At 56.0% G+C, this 17,602-nt stretch overlaps 1 protein-coding gene across 3 annotated transcripts; it reads right to left on the bottom strand.

Moving 5' to 3' along the window:
• Positions 1–9: 9 nt before the first annotated feature.
• Positions 10–16,246, bottom strand: ZBTB17 (zinc finger and BTB domain containing 17). 3 transcript variants are annotated; one of them, XM_039385608.1, is made up of 17 exons: positions 16,151–16,246; positions 14,709–14,807; positions 12,230–12,436; positions 11,910–12,095; positions 11,481–11,642; positions 11,286–11,402; positions 10,656–10,894; positions 10,433–10,575; positions 9,641–9,941; positions 9,314–9,401; positions 8,748–8,864; positions 8,546–8,666; positions 8,299–8,429; positions 7,991–8,206; positions 7,061–7,150; positions 4,875–5,041; positions 10–104 (listed from the first exon to the last, which is right to left on the bottom strand). In XM_039385608.1, the coding sequence occupies exons 1-17, from the start codon at positions 16,155–16,157 to the stop codon at positions 18–20; spliced, it is 2,478 nt and encodes an 825-aa protein (XP_039241542.1). In that variant the 5' UTR covers positions 16,158–16,246; the 3' UTR covers positions 10–17. The 3 variants fall into 3 exon arrangements, with proteins under 3 accessions (XP_039241542.1, XP_039241540.1, XP_039241541.1); XM_039385606.1 differs by lacking the exon at positions 10–104 and having other exon boundaries at positions 4,681–5,041; XM_039385607.1 differs by lacking the exons at positions 10–104; positions 16,151–16,246 and adding an exon at positions 14,152–14,248 and having other exon boundaries at positions 4,681–5,041; positions 14,709–14,801.
• Between the last annotated feature and the right edge of the window lie 1,356 nt (positions 16,247–17,602).

The raw sequence follows: 17,602 nt of genomic DNA, 5'->3' as shown, positions 1-17,602 counted from the left end.
TTCTTTTCTTTTTGGGGTTATTTTGTCCGGATGTTGAACCCTCCTCTTCCTCCACCTGCCCCTGCTGCAGCCGTCTTCTCTTCATCTGGGATGTACAGTTTACACTGAAAAAGCAAGAAAATACAAAGCAAACAAAAAAGAAATAAAAACACAAAAGGGAGAGCTTTTTTTCCTTCCTGGTGGGATATGCAGAACTCAGTGGGTGTGTGTATATATAAATATATATATAATATATATAAATATATATAATACTGACTTTAAAAAAAAAAGAAAAAAAAATCAAATCCCCACAACATACATTTTTTTTTAATCTGTGCCAAAAATGTGTTTTCAGAGAAAAAAAATCTTATTTTCATACTCAGACTTTGTATTGTCACTCATTTGTAAGTGCGCTTCATTTAAACATCCCCTCGTCTCATCAGCTGTGGAAGTGTTATACACTTGTACAAAGACTCTGCCCGGCCCCCCTCGCCTCCCCTAACACTTAATTAATTTATGGAACTTGGTTTCTTGTTTTTTTTTTGTTTTGTTTTGTTTTTTTTTGTTTGTTTATTTTGGTTCTTTTTTTTTTTCTCAGCGCAGTTTTGTTTTGTGTGTCCATTGGATTACGAACTTTATTAAAAAATACAAAACACGTCGGCGCCACGACCTCGTCCCTCGGCTGCCTGGGAGGGGGGGAGAGGGCAAAAGGGAGGTTTGGGGGCTCCCCGGGAGGGGCCACCTCATTTCTTCTGCAAAAAGCACCAGAAAAAAGTGATAATTTTACCCAACTAGGCCAGATTTCTCTTTATTATCATCCGTGTCGTGGATAATTGAAAATCAGAATTGCAGGATTTTACCCCACTTTTAATCTCACTACTAATTCCTTACTGAAAATTATCCCTGAATTATTGATACAGCCTTTCAAAACTGAGTCAATCTGGACGTTCTTCACTCCTTTCCCACCCAAAATCCTGCCAAACCCTTCCCACCTGAAGCAGCACCGGTGGGAGCCACCAAACCCCCCAGTTAATTAATGCTGGTGCAAATGGGTTAAAATCAAGCAGACATGGTAAAAAAGGAGATTCAGGAGAGGATTTGGGGTGTGGGCCCCAAAGCCGGGGAAGATCCTCACCCTGCACCTGCAGGCCCATGGCAGGGGGTGGGAGGCAGAACAGAGCCTGTTTTGGGGTAAAAACAGCACAAAAAGGTGCTGCTGGTGCCCCAGGATGGAGGTGGGTGTTGGAGCCCGGCCAGGGACACCTCAGGGATCCCCCCAGGTACTGCTGGGGGGGGTCAGGATGGGGCCTCGGACCTCCCGCCTTGCCCCAGAGAGGTGGGATTGTGGTGGGATGGGCAGATGGACGCACGGACACAAGGATGGGGTGTGGAGAGATGGACGTGGATTATTGGGGCAGGGGAAAGGGCCCGAGCCTGCTGGTGTTGGAGTGGGGCCTTTGGGGCAAAAAGGGCATTTTTGGGTGCTTTTCCAGAGGTGTGGGGGGCACCAGTCTGTGTGTCTGGGTGTTCCTGCAGTGTCCGTCTGTCCAGGTGGGCATGGACTGGCCATTGAGCTGGGCCCATCCCCCTCCCCACCCAAAGCACTGGGACACGGACGGATGGACGGATGGAAGGATGGATGGGTGGGTGGGTGGATGGAAGGATGGATGGAAGGATGGATGGGTGGGTGGGTGGATGGAAGGATGGATGGGTGGGTGGGTGGATGGGTGGGTGGGTGGGTGGATGGAAGGATGGATGGGTGGGTGGGTGGATGGGTGGACAGCCATGAGGACATGCAGATGGATGCACAGACAGACACATGGACAGTTGCATGTGGAACTGGACAGACAATTGTGTGTTCCATGGGAAAGATGGGTGGGTGCAGGTCCAGCTGGAGACATGAATGGGGCACATCCAGATGGATGGAGGGATGTCCATGGGGGGGGTATCTGGTTGTCTGTCCAGCTGGATGTACAAGTGTCTATCCATTGTTCTGACTGGATGCACAAATGTCTGTCTGTCCAGCTGGATATGTGACTGTCCCTGTGTCCAACTGCTGGACACATGAACACTCCCACGTCCAGCTGGACACACAGATGGCTGCATGTCCAGACAGATGGACACGTGGACGGACAGACGGACACATGGACGGACAGACGGACACATGGACAGTCCACCTGGATGTACAGACACTGTCTTGGTGGTGCCGACACACAGACAGTTGTATGTCCAGCTGGATACACGGGCAGGTGTCTGTCCACTGGTCACATGGACGGTCAGACAACGGGTGTGTGGGTGGATGCACAGACAGATGGACAGACAGCCGGACACACAGACAGTGCCTGTCCAGCCAGGGGAACGGATGGCTGCACGGACAGATGGACACACGGACAGCTGTTTGTCCAGAGGCACAGGGGGGTATGTGGATGGTCAAACATGGAACTGGACAGACGGACGGGGTTCAGTTATAAATGGGGATGGTTGTGCTGCAAATGGACAGATGGACAGGTGTACGGACAGCAGAACGGATGTACATCCAGCCAGACACTCAGACACCTGGATATGCAGCTGGTCAGACAGACAGACACCCGCCCAGCCAGACACTCCTCCTCCACCGCTAGGCATAAATGCATCAAAAATGCACTTTCTGCCCCAAAGGCCCCTCTGGAAAATCAGCGATTTCACACCCCCACCCCACAGCTGTGTCCATCTGTCTGTCTGTCCTCATGGCAGCCCCCAGTCACAGGGCTGGGGGAGGGGGTTTTGGGCCCAATCGTGGCTCCAGACACATGGACGGGGCACAGACAGACGGACACTGGGACAGCGGGACTGTGAGAGGGGCAAGGCAGGGGTGCTGGGTTTTCAGAGGGGCCTTTGGGGCAAAAAGTGCATTTTTGGGGCTTTTGTGGATGCAGAAAGGGGGCGTCCATCTGGGTGGGTGTCTGTCCAGTCCATGTGTCTGCATGTCCAGCCATCTGTGTGTCCATCTGTCCAACCGCCCGTGTGTCTGGCTGGATGTGCAGCCCCTGCTCTGTGCTCCAGTGCCCTGTTGGGATCAGAGGGGTGGGATGGACACACGGACAGGAGCAGGCCCAGCTGGACTCACAGACGGCTGCACGTCCAGACAGACAGACCGACACACGGACAGTCCCCCTGGATGTACAGTTGGTGTCAGGGCCACCCCGACACACGGACAGTTGGACTCCCAGCTGGACACATGGACAGCTGTGTGGATGACTGGTTGTGCGGACGGACACATGGACAGTTGCACAGACACCTGGACACGTGTGCATCCCCTGGACACTTAGATATGCAGCTGGACAGACGGACGGACACCCATCCAGCCAGACACTTCCCACCCCCTGGGCAGGGTCAGGCCCTTCCCAGCCCCAGCACTGTCCGTGTGTCCGTCCGTCCGTCTGGAGCCAGGATAGCCCTGAGCACCCCCAGCACCCCGGGCTGGGAGATGGACACAGGGACTGATGCAGGGACAGACACACGGACGGGGGTGGGGTGGGGGTGGGGGGGGGGCGGGGCAGGGGTGCAAAATTGCTGATTTTCCAGAGGGGCCTTTGGGGCAAAACAATGCTTTTGGGGCATTTATGTCCGTGAGTGGAGGAGTGTCTGGCTGGGTGGGTGTCTGTCTGTCCAACTGTACGTCCAAGTGTCTGTGTGTCCCGCTGTACATGGGACTGTCCGTGTGTCCAGCTGGATGAGCCCCGGGCCATCTGCCTGCATGTCTGTCCGTCCATTCATCCATCTGTCCGTCCGTCCATCCAGTCAGGGCCACCCTCCCTGTTCCCAGCTGAACATGTCCCTGTCCACAGACCCGTCCGTGTGTCCGGCTGGACGTGTCCAGCCTGTCCCTGGATACTCCAACCCCCACAGGGCCCCAGACTGAGGAAGGGGGATGAGACAGACGGACACACAGGTGGTTATAGGGGTGGGCACACAGATGGACACGTGTCCAGGTGTCCAGCTGGATGTGGAACTGTGTGCCCAGCAGTGTCATGTCACTATCCAACCCTCCACCCACCCCCCCACGGAGCTGTCTGTGTGTCCAGCTGGACCTACAGCCACCTGTGTGTGTCCGTCTGTCCACTCACCCCCACTCCCAGCTGGACACACCCCTGTCCCTCAGCCCCCCTGTGGAGCAGAGCAGGGGGTGCCCATCCAGCTGGACACATTCCAGGGTTCCTGCCCCTTCCCCCCCCCAGAACCCCCGTGGGGGGGGAGGGGCAGTCCCCAGACCCCCCAAAGCCGGGTGGGTGACAGTGACAGGGACAGACATGGATGGACACACAGCCCCCTGCCCCCATTCCCAGCTGGGAGGCCAGGAGGTCCTTGTGGGGTGTCCCTGCCCAAGCCCCCAGAGCCCTGGGGGGGCAGGACAGTCTCCCTTCCCACTTCCATCCCGCAGCACGTTTCTGTCCATTTTTTACCCCAAAACAAGCTCTCCCCTGTCCCTCCCCTCCCCCTTCAGTGAGGGGGCAGCAGGGGGAGGGTCGCCCTGGGCTTTACCCCAAAATCACCATTTGCAAACCTTCAACCACCTTGGGTTTTTTTCCATTATCGTTGCATTTATCCCCATTTCTATGAACCGCCCTCGTTAGTGATGAACTGGATTCAGTCCCCCCGCGGGCTCCAGCTCTGCGAGACCCCCACAACAACACCCGGGAGGGGGGCGTCCATCCCCGACCATCAGCGTTAGAAAATATTGCCATTTATTCCATCTCTTTCCTGCCAGAAATACACTTTTTACACCGGTGCCGAGCTGTCTGTTAAATAGAGGCCGGGGGTCACTCGGGGGGGGGCTGCTCGGGGGCGGGGGGCGCGGGGGGCGGCTCGGGGGGGCCGTCGCGGGCGCGGAACAGCAGCTCCCCCGCGGGCAGCACCTGCTCGGGGGGCCAGGAGGAGCCGTAGGGTTGGTAGAAGTCGGCGTCCGCCTGGAACATGACGAGCGCCTGCGCCGTGTGGATGCGCACGTGCTGCGCCAGGCTGGAGGCGTCCAGGAACTTCTCCCCGCAGGAGTCGCAGGCGTACAGGATCTGCGTGGTGGGGTCTGCGGAACGGGAACACACACGGAGCTGGCATGGAGCTGGGATTGGAGCTGGGATCGGAGCTGGCATTGGAGCTGGGATTGGAGCTGGAACTGGAGCTGGGATTGGAGCTGGCACTGGAGCTGGGATTGGAGCTGGGATCGGAGCTGGGATCGGAGCTGGGATTGGAGCTGGCACTGGAGCTGGGATTGGAGCTGGGATTGGAGCTGGGACTGGAGCTGGGATTGGAGCTGGGATTGGAGCTGGGACTGGAGCTGGGATCGGAGCTGGCACTGGAGCTGGGATTGGAGCTGGGATTGGAGCTGGGACTGGAGATGGGATCGGAGCAGGGACTGGAGATGGGATTGGAGCTGGCACTGGAGCTGGGATTGGAGCTGGCATTGGAGCTGGGATTGGAGCTGGGATTGGAGCTGGGACTGGAGCTGGCACTGGAGCTGGGATTGGAGCTGGCATTGGAGCTGGGTTTGGAGCTGGGTTTGGAGCTGGGATTGGAGCTGGGATCGGAGCTGGGTTTGGAGCTGGGATTGGAGCTGGCACTGGAGCTGGGTTTGGAGCTGGGATCGGAGCTGGGATTGGAGCTGGGATCGGAGCTGGCATTGCAGGGACGGGCTCTGGGACGGGCCGGGGGTGCTGAACCCTCCGAGGGCTCTGGCTCGGGACTCACCGGCAGCACTTTGGGAAAACATGCAGCACTTGCCTTTTATAATTTTAACTTTTAGATGTTCTTTCATATTTGCTTCTTTCCTTTAGGTCCACATTAATTATTATTATTATTATTATAATTGTTATTGTTATTATTATTATATATTAATTATATCAGTATTTATTAACATAAATTTGATAATGTAATATAAAAATTACATTATATAATGTAATAATTATAGTTTACCTTTAATCTACATTTTTAATATTGTTATGTATATTATACATTTTTATACATATTATATATTATGTATTGTATCTATTTTATATATGCATTTTATATATAATTTTATATATTATATAAATTTTATATTTTATATGTTTTATATAATAATTTGTTTATATATTTTATATGTATTTTATCTATTTTTATATTTTGTTTATATATTTAATATGTATTTTACATATACATTTTATATTTTATTCATATCTATTTTTATACGTAGATATTTTTATATTTTATTTATATTTTTGTATGTGTTTTACATATATTTTATAGTTTATTTTTATACATATTTTATCTATTTTTATCTATTTTTATATTTATTTTATATATTTTATATTTTATATATATTTCATATTTTATATCTATTTTTATAAGTATTTTACACATACTATGTATTTTATACATATTTTATATTTTATTTATATATTTCATATGTATTTTATATATCATACATTTTGTATTTTATTTTTATATTTTTAATATCAATTTGTATTTTTATATTTTATTTTAAATACAGTTTAATTTTGTATTATAATTTATATTATACAATTCTTTTTATAGATAAATATCTAATATAAAATTAATATAAGTTAAGATATTGGTATTTGTTGACATTAGGGATCCCATTAAAGGTGTCCTGAGGTCGAACACGACGCTCGTCTCACGTAAGTAAAAGTTTTACTCTCAAGAGAAACATAAACATCCCTCCCCCAAAAATTAAGAGGTTTGGAATGTCAAAGATTTTCTGGAAACCAGAGCCATGGGATGTCAGCAATGCTGGAAGAGGCACTACGGGGTGCTGGGAGGGGGTGGGAGCATTTCCTGTCCCATTCCCGGTATTCCCATTCCTGCTGTCCCATTGCCAGTGTTCCCATTCCTGCTGTCCCATTTCCGGTGTTCCCGTTGTCCCATTCCTGGAGTTCCCATTCCTGCTGTCCCATTCCCGGCGTTCCTGCTGTCCTGTTCCCACTGTCCCACTCCCGCTGTCCTATTCCCAGTGTTCCCATTCCCGCTGTCCCATTCCCAGTGTTCCCGATGTTCCCATTCCTGCTGTCCCATTCCCAGTGCCACATTCCCGGTGTTCCCAGCTCACCTGCCTCCTGCACCTGCTTCACAGCCTTGGTGATCTCAGCCTTGAGTGCCTCGGTCTCGTCCGCCGTCACCGCGGCCGCCACGGGCACCACTGCGGGACAAGGGGACAGGGTTTGGGGTCCCGCCTGGGCAGGACCCCCCTCCCTGGGCCCGGGGCTCGGGAAGGGCTCCCGTGGGATGTGGTTTCCCAGCCTCGGGATGTTGTACCCTTGGATAAACCTCCGGCGACTGGGGGATGCTCCAGGAGCTCCGAGATGCCCCCCGTGGATGAGCCTCACTTTGGGGTGGTCTCTGGGAGCCCTAAACTGCCCCCACAAACAGATCTCCCTTTTGAGGTGGCTCTTGGGCCCCCCCCAAGCTGCATCCTGTGGATAAACCTGCCTTTTGGGACAGCTCTGAGACCCCCAAGCTGCACCCCATGGATAAACCTCCCTTGCAGGGCAGCCCCAGGACACCCAAGCTGCTCCCAGTGGATAAGTTTTCCCCATGGAAGGGCTTCTGGGACCCCTAAGCTGCCCCTAATGGAAAAAAATCTCACCTTTGGGGTGTCTCTTGGAACCCCAAGCTGCCCCTTAGGGATTCACCTTCCCTTTTGGGACAGTTCTGGGACCCCCAAGCCGTACTCCACGGACAAGTTTCCCTTTTAGGGTGGCTCCTGGGACCCCCAAGCTGCCCCCCCATAAATAAGCTTCCGTTTTGGGACATCTCCAGGATCCCCCAGCTGCATCCCATGGATAAGCTTCCCTTGTCAGAGGGTTCCTGGGACCCCCCAACTGCACCCCATGGATAAACCTCCCTTTCAGGATAGCTCTGGGACCTCCAAGCTGCATTCCCATGGTTAAGTTTCCCTTCTGGGATGGCTCTGAGGACCCCCAACTGCTCCCCATGGATAAACCCCCCTTGGGGACCCCCGTGGACACCCCCAGCTCACCCGTGAGCTGTGTGACCGCGGTGGCAGCCAGAGCCTCGGTGGCCAATGTCACCATGTCATCGGACGCCACGGTGACGATGTTGACCTCGTCGCCTTCCTCGGGCTCCAGGATTTTGATCCCGGCCTTGCCCTGGTGCACCGTCTTCACGTGGGAGCGCAGGTTGTCCACCCGGTTGAAGCCCCGGCCGCACTTGTCACACAGGAACGGCTTCTCCCCTGGGGAGCAGAGGGGGATTGGGGGCTGGGGTCACCTGGGGGGTGGTTTGGGATTCTGGGAGGCAGAGCCGGGCTGCTCCAGCGGGACCCACCGGTGTGGATGATGATGTGCTTGGAGAGGTCGCCCACGTTGACAAAGGCCTTGTTGCAGACGGTGCATTTGTGGGGCCGGATGTTGTCGTGGTGACGGATGTGGTTGGCCAGCTGGCTCGACTGGACGAACCTTTGGGAGCAACACCCCGGTCACACCAACCCCTGGCACCTCCAACCAACCACCCTCCCGGCGTGGAGGGCGAGGGCAGGCATGCCCATCCCGGTAATCCCGAGGTGGATCCTCACCTCTTCCCGCAGCGCTCGCACACGTAGGGCTTCTCCCCGGTGTGCTGGCGCACGTGGGCGATCAGGGAGCTCGCCTGCGTGAAGGCCTTCCCGCAGATCAAGCACTGGCACGGCTTCTCTCCTGGGGAAAACAGGCAGGGCAGAGGTGGTGGGGAGCGGTGGGAAGGACGGATCAGGGGGCAGGGAGGGAGGGTGTCCGTACCGGTGTGGATGCGGACGTGGCGCTGCAGCGCGCCGGGGTCGGCGAACTGGCGCTGGCAGTGCACGCACACGTAGGGCTTCTCCCCGCTGTGGATCCGCAGGTGGCGCTTCAAGTTCCCTGCGAGCAGGGCAGGCTCAGCTGCAGGACACAGCACCCTCCCTCCCTCTTTTCCCCCTTCCCAGCACTCCCTCGGGAAAGCCTGTTGCTGTTTAGCGAGCGGGGACTGCACAGGGATCGAGGGAAGTGGTCGCACAGGATTGTGTCAGTGGGGACAGCCAGGACAAGCACCCAGTGTTTGAGGGGATCAGTAGAGTCCACTGGGAGCATCCCAACCCTCTGGCTCTGCAGCAGACTGAGAGGAGATGGAAGGAGGCATCCCCATCCCCAGAGTCTGGATCAAAAGCTCCTTCCCAGGCTGTGACCCCATGGGTAACATCAGGAATTCACACAGCACAACCACAGGGAGAGGTTTAAACCTGAGATGAAATCTTTCCTCAGGCTCTGATCCTCCACCACAGCACTCCCTGTCCCCTCCAGACCATCCAGACCCCCCATCCCTGTGCTACCTGACGTGGTGAACTGCTTCCCACATTCCCGACACTTCAGGGGCCCATCTGCGATGTGGATCTTCAGGTGAGCCTTCAAATTCCCCACCTGGGGATGGAGAATGGGATGCAGAGAGCCCCAGATCACCCCACTGCCCTCTGGAGTGACCCCAACCCCTGTGGATCCCTTTTGGGGTGGCCTCTGAGACTTCCCAACTGCACCCCATGGACAAACCACCCCTTCAGGACAGCTCCAGGACACCCCCAGCTGCACCCCATGGATAACCCTCCCTTTCAGGACAGCTCTGGGACAGACCCCTCCTCCCTTTCCCCCTCTCCCCAACACACCTGGTTGAACTTCTTGTCGCAGTGGGGACACTTGTGCTCCTTGTCGGTGTCGTGGGTCTCCAGGTGCCGCATCTTGGAGGTGGGGTCGGAGAAGGAGCGCCCGCAGTAGTCGCACTGGTAGGGCTTCTCCCCGCTGTGGACCAGCTGGTGCCTCTTGAGGTTGCCCGAGGTGGTGAAGAGCTTCCCGCAGTCCTCACAGCGGTACTTGGCCTCCCCCGTGTGCCGCTTCTTGTGCAGGTTCAGGAGGCTGATGAGCCGGTAGCTCTTCCCACATTCTTCACAGCCGTAGGGCTTCAGTGGGCTGGGAGGACACGGGAACGTCACAACCACAGGGAGAACCAGTGACAAGGTCTCAGCACCCCAGTCTGAGCTTCACGCCCCAGCCAGACCCATCTGGACCCACAGGACGCCACGGAACCATGGAACGGTTTGGGTTGGGATGGACCTTAAAAGCTCATCTTGTTCTACTAGACCAGGTTGTTCCCACTAAACCAAACCTTCCACTAGACCAGGTTGGTCCCACCAGACCAAACCTTCAGCTAGGCCAGGTTAGTCCCACTAAATCAAACCTTCAGCTAGATCAGGTCCCACTAAACCAAACCTCCCACTAGACCAGGTTGCTCCAAGCCCCATCCAACCTTGAACCAACCAGGGATGGGAAGTCCACAAACCACCACCAAAGGGAATGACCAGGGCAGAAGGACAAATCTCCTGGACACCCCAACACAGCGATGTGTTTCCAAAGGATCCCATCGTTCCCAGCAAACCCCACGTTTTCCAGGCATCCTCCACCTGTGTGTCTTCTCGTGGGCCTTGCAGGCGGCCGGGTCGGAGAAGGCCTTGCTGCACTCCCTGCAGGAGAAGGGCTTCTCCCCGGTGTGGATACGGATGTGCCGCTTGAAGTTGCCGGTGTGGGTGAACTCCTTCCCGCAGTCCTGGCACGGACAGACGGACACTGTCACTCCGGTGTCCCCGAGGCTCCCGGAGGTGCCGCTCGGAGCCGTGCCGGCCTCACCTCACACTTGTGTGTGACGGAGCCGTAGGCCTTGGACTCGGTGCGGTCGCTGTAGGTCCCAGAGCGCAGCAGCCGGGGCTCTCCCGAGTTTTCCTGCCCGGAATCCGTGCTCCCCGACTCGTTATCCTCGGCGTTCTCTCCGTTTTCCAACTGGGGCGGCTCTTCCTCGGGGATTTTAGCCTCGTCCTCCTCCTCCACCATCATCTCCCCCTCTTCCTCCTTCCTTTCCAGCTTCATCTCTGCAGGAAGGTAGAAAATGGGGATGCTGAAGTTTGGGAGCAGCAGCAGAGACACAAAACCCATCTGTATTTCCTAACTTAAGGAGATTGGCATTGGGCCTCATGGAAATCAAAGAGACATTTGGGTTGGAAGGGACTTAAAAGCTCATCCATTGCCTCCTTTGTCTGGAATCACTTTGGGTTTGCAAGGGATTAGCCCTAAATTCCAAGAGCCTGTACAGACAGAGGAGCATTTTCCCAACTCCCCTCACTCTGCTCCATGAAAGCTGCTCCCGGGAGCTCTGTGCCGTGCAGCATGTGCGTGGCAAAACCCACACTAGCACAAATAATTCCAAGGGAAATTAGGGATCAAGCCCTGCCTGATTTGTCCCAGCCCTGCTCACCAACACACCTCCTGTTCCGGTGCCATCCCTCGCCGTGGGGCTTCCACTGCCCACCACGCTCTCCGATGGCTGCGGGAGGCCGGGAATTTCGGCCTTGGGACCTTCCTGGATGGCAGATTCTGTCCCTACAAACACCAAAGCGTCAGGACAGGGTGTGTTGGGGGTGACAGCAGGATTTGGGATGCCATCCCTTGGTGACTCACCTTCCTGGCCAGGCAGCTGCTCGGCTGGCATCTCGGGCTGTGCCGCAGCCTTCGGCTTCTCCTCCTTCCCCTCGGCGTCGGGAGGAGCCGGTTGGACTTTGTCGAGGTCCCCCAGTGCTTCTGCCACTGAGGTCTTGTCATCAAGCACGGCCTTCTCTGCTCCTGCGAGGGAAGAGGCAAAGCCATCCAGCTTCTGCTGATTCCCAAATCCCACAAAACTCATGGAAGCAGCAATTCTTTAACTGCTGGTGCTGCACAAGGGGATCAAACCCCACCCAGGCACACCGGATACCCCCGGGATGTGGGTTTGGATGGCGGCCAGGGAGCATGAACAGATTAATTTTAGACTGGATAAATTCTGGGCTGGATGAAGCAGAAGTGGATAAATTCTGGGTGTCCCCAGATGAGGGGAAGCAGGAGGGTACGTACCAGTCCCGGGGGGCTGCTGGCTCCCAGGGGAATTTTCTGGGGGCACGGAGAGGGATTTGAGAGCGTTGCAAGCGCTGACAACCTCCTGCATCTGCAGGAAACCCGCCACGGCCAACACGTCCTCCACGTTGTCGGGGCTTAGGCTCAGCTTAGCCGTGTACATGAACTCCAAAACCTGGCCCAGGCCTGCAAGGGAGGCGACACAACCAGAAATGAGCTCTCACCCTCAAAGCGCTCCAAGCGCTTGGAACAACAAGGTGAGGAGTCCCACACCCAAAGCATGCTTTATACAGGATTCGGGATGCAAATTCCCGGCGCACCTGCAGCGTTGCTGATGTCCAGGTGCACCACGTCCTTCTGGTCCACAAAGAGCATCCTGAAGTACTCGCTGCAGGCGGCCAGCACGGCCTTGTGGGCCTTGAAGTCGATGCCGTCCACCACGAAGGTGCAGTCGCAGAGCAGCCCCAGCTGCCGCTGCTGGTTCAGCTGCTCCAGCACCTGTTTGCTGTGCTGAGGGAAATCCATGGCTGTGGGGAGGGAAACGGGGGGTCAGGGGGGTGCTGAGACCCCCCAGCGCTGCGTCCAAAGGATGGGACACAAAGCACCACGTGATCGCCCTGTTGGTTACAAAACGTGGCCCTAAAAGGTGAATTTCAGCTCGTCCCCCACTAAACCCAACCCCAAATCCTCTCCCAGAACAGCCACAACGCCAACACAGGGCTGGAAGGAGTTCATGGAACAGCCAACATGATTTGTAGCCCTCTGACAGCATTTAAAACACATTTACTGCTTTTCAGCTGGTCCAGCCCTGTCACCTCTACAAACACAAGAGCCATCGTCCCTTTGGTGTCACCGCTCCTGCTGAGGACACAGTGCGAGGGCTGTTCATCCAAACCTTCCAGCTCCTGCTCATGTCACAATACTGAGGAGTTTTTTATTTCTACCATGTGTTTGGAGGGAGTTCTCCCTTCTCAGAGCATGGCTTTGGCTAGGGAATGCTGAAAACTCCTGGAAATACTCTGAAAGTCCCATTTTCCAGCAGGTCCTTGTCAGCAAAACACATCGGGTTCTGTCCTGGGCTGCTCCCGCAGGCTGGAAAGTGAATGAAGGGTTTTCACTTGGCTTTGTCTTCCAACAATGATTCCTGTGCTGAAGGGATTGTTTCAAGGGATTGGGCAAGGAGGGAGGAGAAAGGAAATAGGGACTATCCAGTTATTGTTCCAGCAGGAAGTCCCCAGAGCCCTGGATGCTGCAGCAGGAAGGTTATGGCTGGGGAAGCACTCCTGGAGTCGATGCTCGGTGCATCTCTGAAAGCTTCCAGCCCATGCCAGTTGTTTTTCCACTACACCAGCTCCTAAATGGGAAGTCTCCAGCTGGGAAAAGGTTTGGATCCACAAAACCAGGCATTTCCAGTTCCTGTCCCTTGCTCTGGATGAGTGGGAGCATGAGCAGCACAGTCAGAGGGAGCCTCCTCCTGTCAGCTGTGGGTGCCAGCAACATGTTGAGGGAAGGATCTTCCACCCAAGGATTGGTTCAGCTTCCAAAGTCATTCCCAGCATGGATGAGAAGCCAGGACATCTCCAACAGCATCGGACCACACATGGAGAGAGGAATTTCCACTCCTGTTTGTTGCTGCAATGAACTCATTGCACAACTTTCTCCCCAAACCACAGAGTCCTTGTTAACCAAACTCCCCCAGCCTGTCCCAAAATGCATCCCTGAGAGGCAGGAAAATCAGTCCTTTGGATGAAAATACTCATCAAAATACTGCCACATAGTATGGCCTTCTATGGTTTGCAAAGCCCTGGAAAGAAGGAGGAGGATTTTCCCAGCAGGATAAACAACGCATTCCGTGCTCGGAGAGCTCAGCGCAGCAGGACCTGAGGAATCATGATGGTTTGAGGCACTAAAAGCCTATTTTTGGGAATCTGTGGGAGGCATTTTGCATCTGAACGATGATTTTTAATGTTCCAGGATTGGACTTGCCTCAGCTTCGCTTCCCAGCTTTGAGAAGGAAGTAAAAATCCAGGAAATTTGACTCCTCCCAAAACGCTTCCTATTTTCCGTGGTCTCCTCCACAGCTTCACGTTCCAGCTTCCTCAGAAGCGCAGCAGGGAGGTTTGGGTGAGCTCTGTATCACCCTCACCCAGAGCCAAGATCCCCCTCATCCACTAAAACCCCTGCCTCCAAGCTTTAAAAACCCCAAACCCCTGGACCGAACCCCCAGGATGGACGGGCTCACCCCTGTGATATCCAGAGGACCCAGGGCCAGAGGGCTGTGTCTCTCCTCCAGAGACTCCCCCTTTCCAGGTGTTCAGCTCAGTCTCTACGCAGCCATCCTGGGAAAAATGGGATGAAAACCTCCATTTTAACCCCCAAGCCTCGTGTGTTGAAGGCACTGAGATGGGAAGTCACCGGCCCAGGGCAGGGCACCCCTGGATTTCACCCCGTGGGAGCAGATTCCCCTCCCGACCTCTCCCGACGTGGCTGTCGAGTGTCTCATTATCCAATTAATCATGGAAAAGTTCATTATGAGCACACCTACGCCCACCACACACAGACAAATACAGCGGCTGCAGTCTCAGGGAGCTTCCCACGCCAGCTCCGTTAAGCTCTCCCTAATTAACAATATCAACCTCTCCCCATCCCTGCCACAGGAACATCCACCTATTAAAAACCCCAAAACCTCAATAAATTAGGAAAAAATTGTGATTTAAACATTGCCTTTCAACGCTGTCACCACCCAGCCATCCATTCCCGGGGAGATGAAAGGGAAGAGGGGGTTTATTCCCTGCCTACCGTCATCTCCCTCCTCGTGTGTCAGCTCAGGGAACAACGTGGCCCCAACCCTCGCAGCCTCTGCCCACAGGGGTCTGTCCTCATTTCCAGGAACGGATTCTGCAAGGTTTTCCATGGAAAAATAAAGTTAGAAGCTGATCTGAGCAGAGCAGCCAAGGAGGTGGTAATAATACGGATCACTGAATAGGGAAGGGCTATGGAGCTTGTGGAGGGCGAGCTGTGAGGAGGGGGGAAATAATCACAAACAGGGAAAAAATGTGGTGGAAAGGAACTAAAATGAGAAGGACATGAGGAGGGGGATGAGGAGAGACACTGTGGACACTCCACAGGGAACAGACATCTCAAAGATCCCTTGGTTGTTTGGATTTCAGGCACAGGGAGGTGCTGGTGCAGCTCTGGACATTGACACATCACCTGAGTTTGAGCTCTGCCCTGAAAACCCCCCCGGAATGAGCTACAAACCCTCGGGGAAAAACTGCCCTTGGGATGCTGGCTGAGGGCTGGAATTCTGGGAGAAGCCTCTGATGCAGCAATGACACTGAAGAAATGCAGCTTGTCCGGGAAACGTGTCGTCGGTGCCAGGGCACGGACAGCCGGGGGGGGGTCTGTCCCAACGCCAAAACCGCCACAATACGGGAGAATTCCCGTTTTTCCTGAGGTTTTCCCCGTCCCTCGGGTGTGTGTGACAGCCAGGGGGGTTGGGGATGTGTCTGAGCCCCACTCCCTGTCCCCCACGGGGGTCTCTGGGCGTCCTGAGGGGGTGGGGGCTGTTCCCCGAGGGGGGGGCAGGGGTTTGGTCCCCCCATGGCTGGGGGGGGTCACAGAGGGCACGGACACCCTGGGGAGGGGGGGCTGCGGCCACGAGCCCCCGTTCCCCTCACGATGGGCAGGACCCCCTCGCTGCCCTCGCGACAGCCCCATTCCCCTCACGACAGCCCCTCATTCCCCTCGCGACAGCCCCTCATTCCCCTCACCATAACCACGAGTCCCCCCACTCCCCTCACGACAGCCAGGAGTCCCCCGTTCCCCTCACGACAGCACCCGGTTGGTCTCACGATAACCACGACTCTCCTGCTCCCCTCACGACAACCAGGAACGCCCCGCTCCCCTCCAGACAGCCCCCAGCCCCCGTTCCCCTCATGACAACGCAGAGCCCCCCGTTCCTCCCACCGGCCCCCAACGCCCCTGTCAAGAGCTGGCAGCGCTCCATTCCTATCGCGACAGCCCCCCGACATTCCCCTCCCGACAGCCGGCAGACCCCGGCCTGCAGGCCTCGGCAGCAGGACCCCCCCGCAGCCTCCCCTCAGATACCCGCGGGCCGCGCACCGGGGTGACCCCAAACCGCACACCAGCGAGCCGGGCCGCAGCAACCGCCCCCTCTCAAATCCCCTCTCCAGCTCCTGCAGCCCCCCCCCGGGCCCCGGCGGCCCCCCCGACCGTACCTGCCATGCCGAGCCCGGCGGGGCCTCGCCCGCGGCCCGCGGCCTTCACCGTGACACCGACCAGACAAAGGGCGCCGCCATCTTGGCGCCGGGCGGAAGCGGCGTCGCCCGCGGTCACGTGACCTCCCCCCCTTCCCGCCGCCTCAACAGCGCCGCCATGACAGTGCGGGGCGGGAGGGGCCGGAGGGGAAGGGTCGGGGTCGCCTTGTTGAACCGCCGTGTTCATCATTAAATGTGTCCCCATCGGCCGCATCGCGCGGGTTGTAAACACCTCCAGCGATGTCCTCTCCGCCACCGCCCCGGCCCGCCCGTTCAAGTGCCTGAGCGCCCTTTCCATGAGTTTTCCCCAATTTCCAACCTACGCCTCCTCCTGAGGCCGTTTCCTCCCGTCCTGTCCCTCGTTCCCTGGGAGCAGAGCCCGACCCCCTCCGGCTCCCCCTTCCTGTCAGGGGGTTGCAGAGCCAGAAGGTCCCCCCTGAGCCTCCTTTTCTCCAGGCTGAGCCCCCCCAGCTCCCTCAGCCGCTCCTGCTGCTCCAGCCCCTTCCCAGCTCCCTTCCCTTCCCTGCACACGCTCCAGCCCCTCCGGGTCCTCCTTGTCCGGAGGGTCCCAGCGGTGCCCCCGGGGCTGGAGGTGCCCCGGCCGTGCCCAGCACAGGGACGGGCCCTGCCCTGTTCCTGTGCCCCCCCTGGGCCGGGCCCAGCCCGGGGCCATCGGCCTCTCGCCCCCCGGGCACACCCGGCTCGTGTCCAGCGCTGCCACCGGCACCCCCAGGGCTTTCCCGGCTTTCCAGCCTGGAGCGTTCCAGGGGTTTGTCCTGACCCAGGTTCAGGACCCGGCACTTGGCCCTGTTGACGCTCCCCCTTGTCCCTGGATCCAGCCTGTCCCGACCCCTCTGCAGAGCTCCTGCCCTCCGGCACATCCACATTCCGGCTTGGCACCCACTGGGAACTGACTGAGGGTGCCCCTGGATCATCCAGATCATTTCATAAAGATATTAAACTGCTTCCAAAACTGATCCCAGGGTTTTTTTCCCAGCTTTCCTGCCACAAACAAGCCCCAAGTGGGGCGCAGCTGCTGCGGGCTGTGTTCGGCACTGGGATCTAACCCCTCCCTTCACCCTCTCCACATCTCCCCTATCCAAAACCAACCGATTTGAGCAGAAATAATGTGTTTTTTCCATTTCCTTCCTCCTTCCATTGCATCTCTCTGAGCGAGGGCCACTAGATGGCAACCAGTGACCGCGGCAGTGAGTGCCGGGGTGACATTTTGGGACGGAGCAGCCCCGTCCCATCGCTGAGGATCAGCGGCAGCGCATCTCCCGAGCTTTTATAGCCACTAATAACTTTATTCATAACTTTATTCATAACTTGTAACCATCTTCCCTGTGGCGGGGAGTCCCCCTGAGCGAGAGCCAAGCCACCCGAGGAGGGGATGGCAGGAGCAGCCGTGTT

Source organism: Pipra filicauda, unplaced genomic scaffold, assembly GCF_003945595.2.
Source record: "Pipra filicauda isolate LSUMZ 115617 unplaced genomic scaffold, ASM394559v2 scaffold421_size600610_pilon, whole genome shotgun sequence".
NCBI classification, from domain to species: Eukaryota; Metazoa; Chordata; class Aves; order Passeriformes; family Pipridae; genus Pipra; species Pipra filicauda.
The sequence above is the reverse complement of the archived record's forward strand: the minus strand, read 5'-3'. Positions and strand labels throughout refer to the sequence as shown.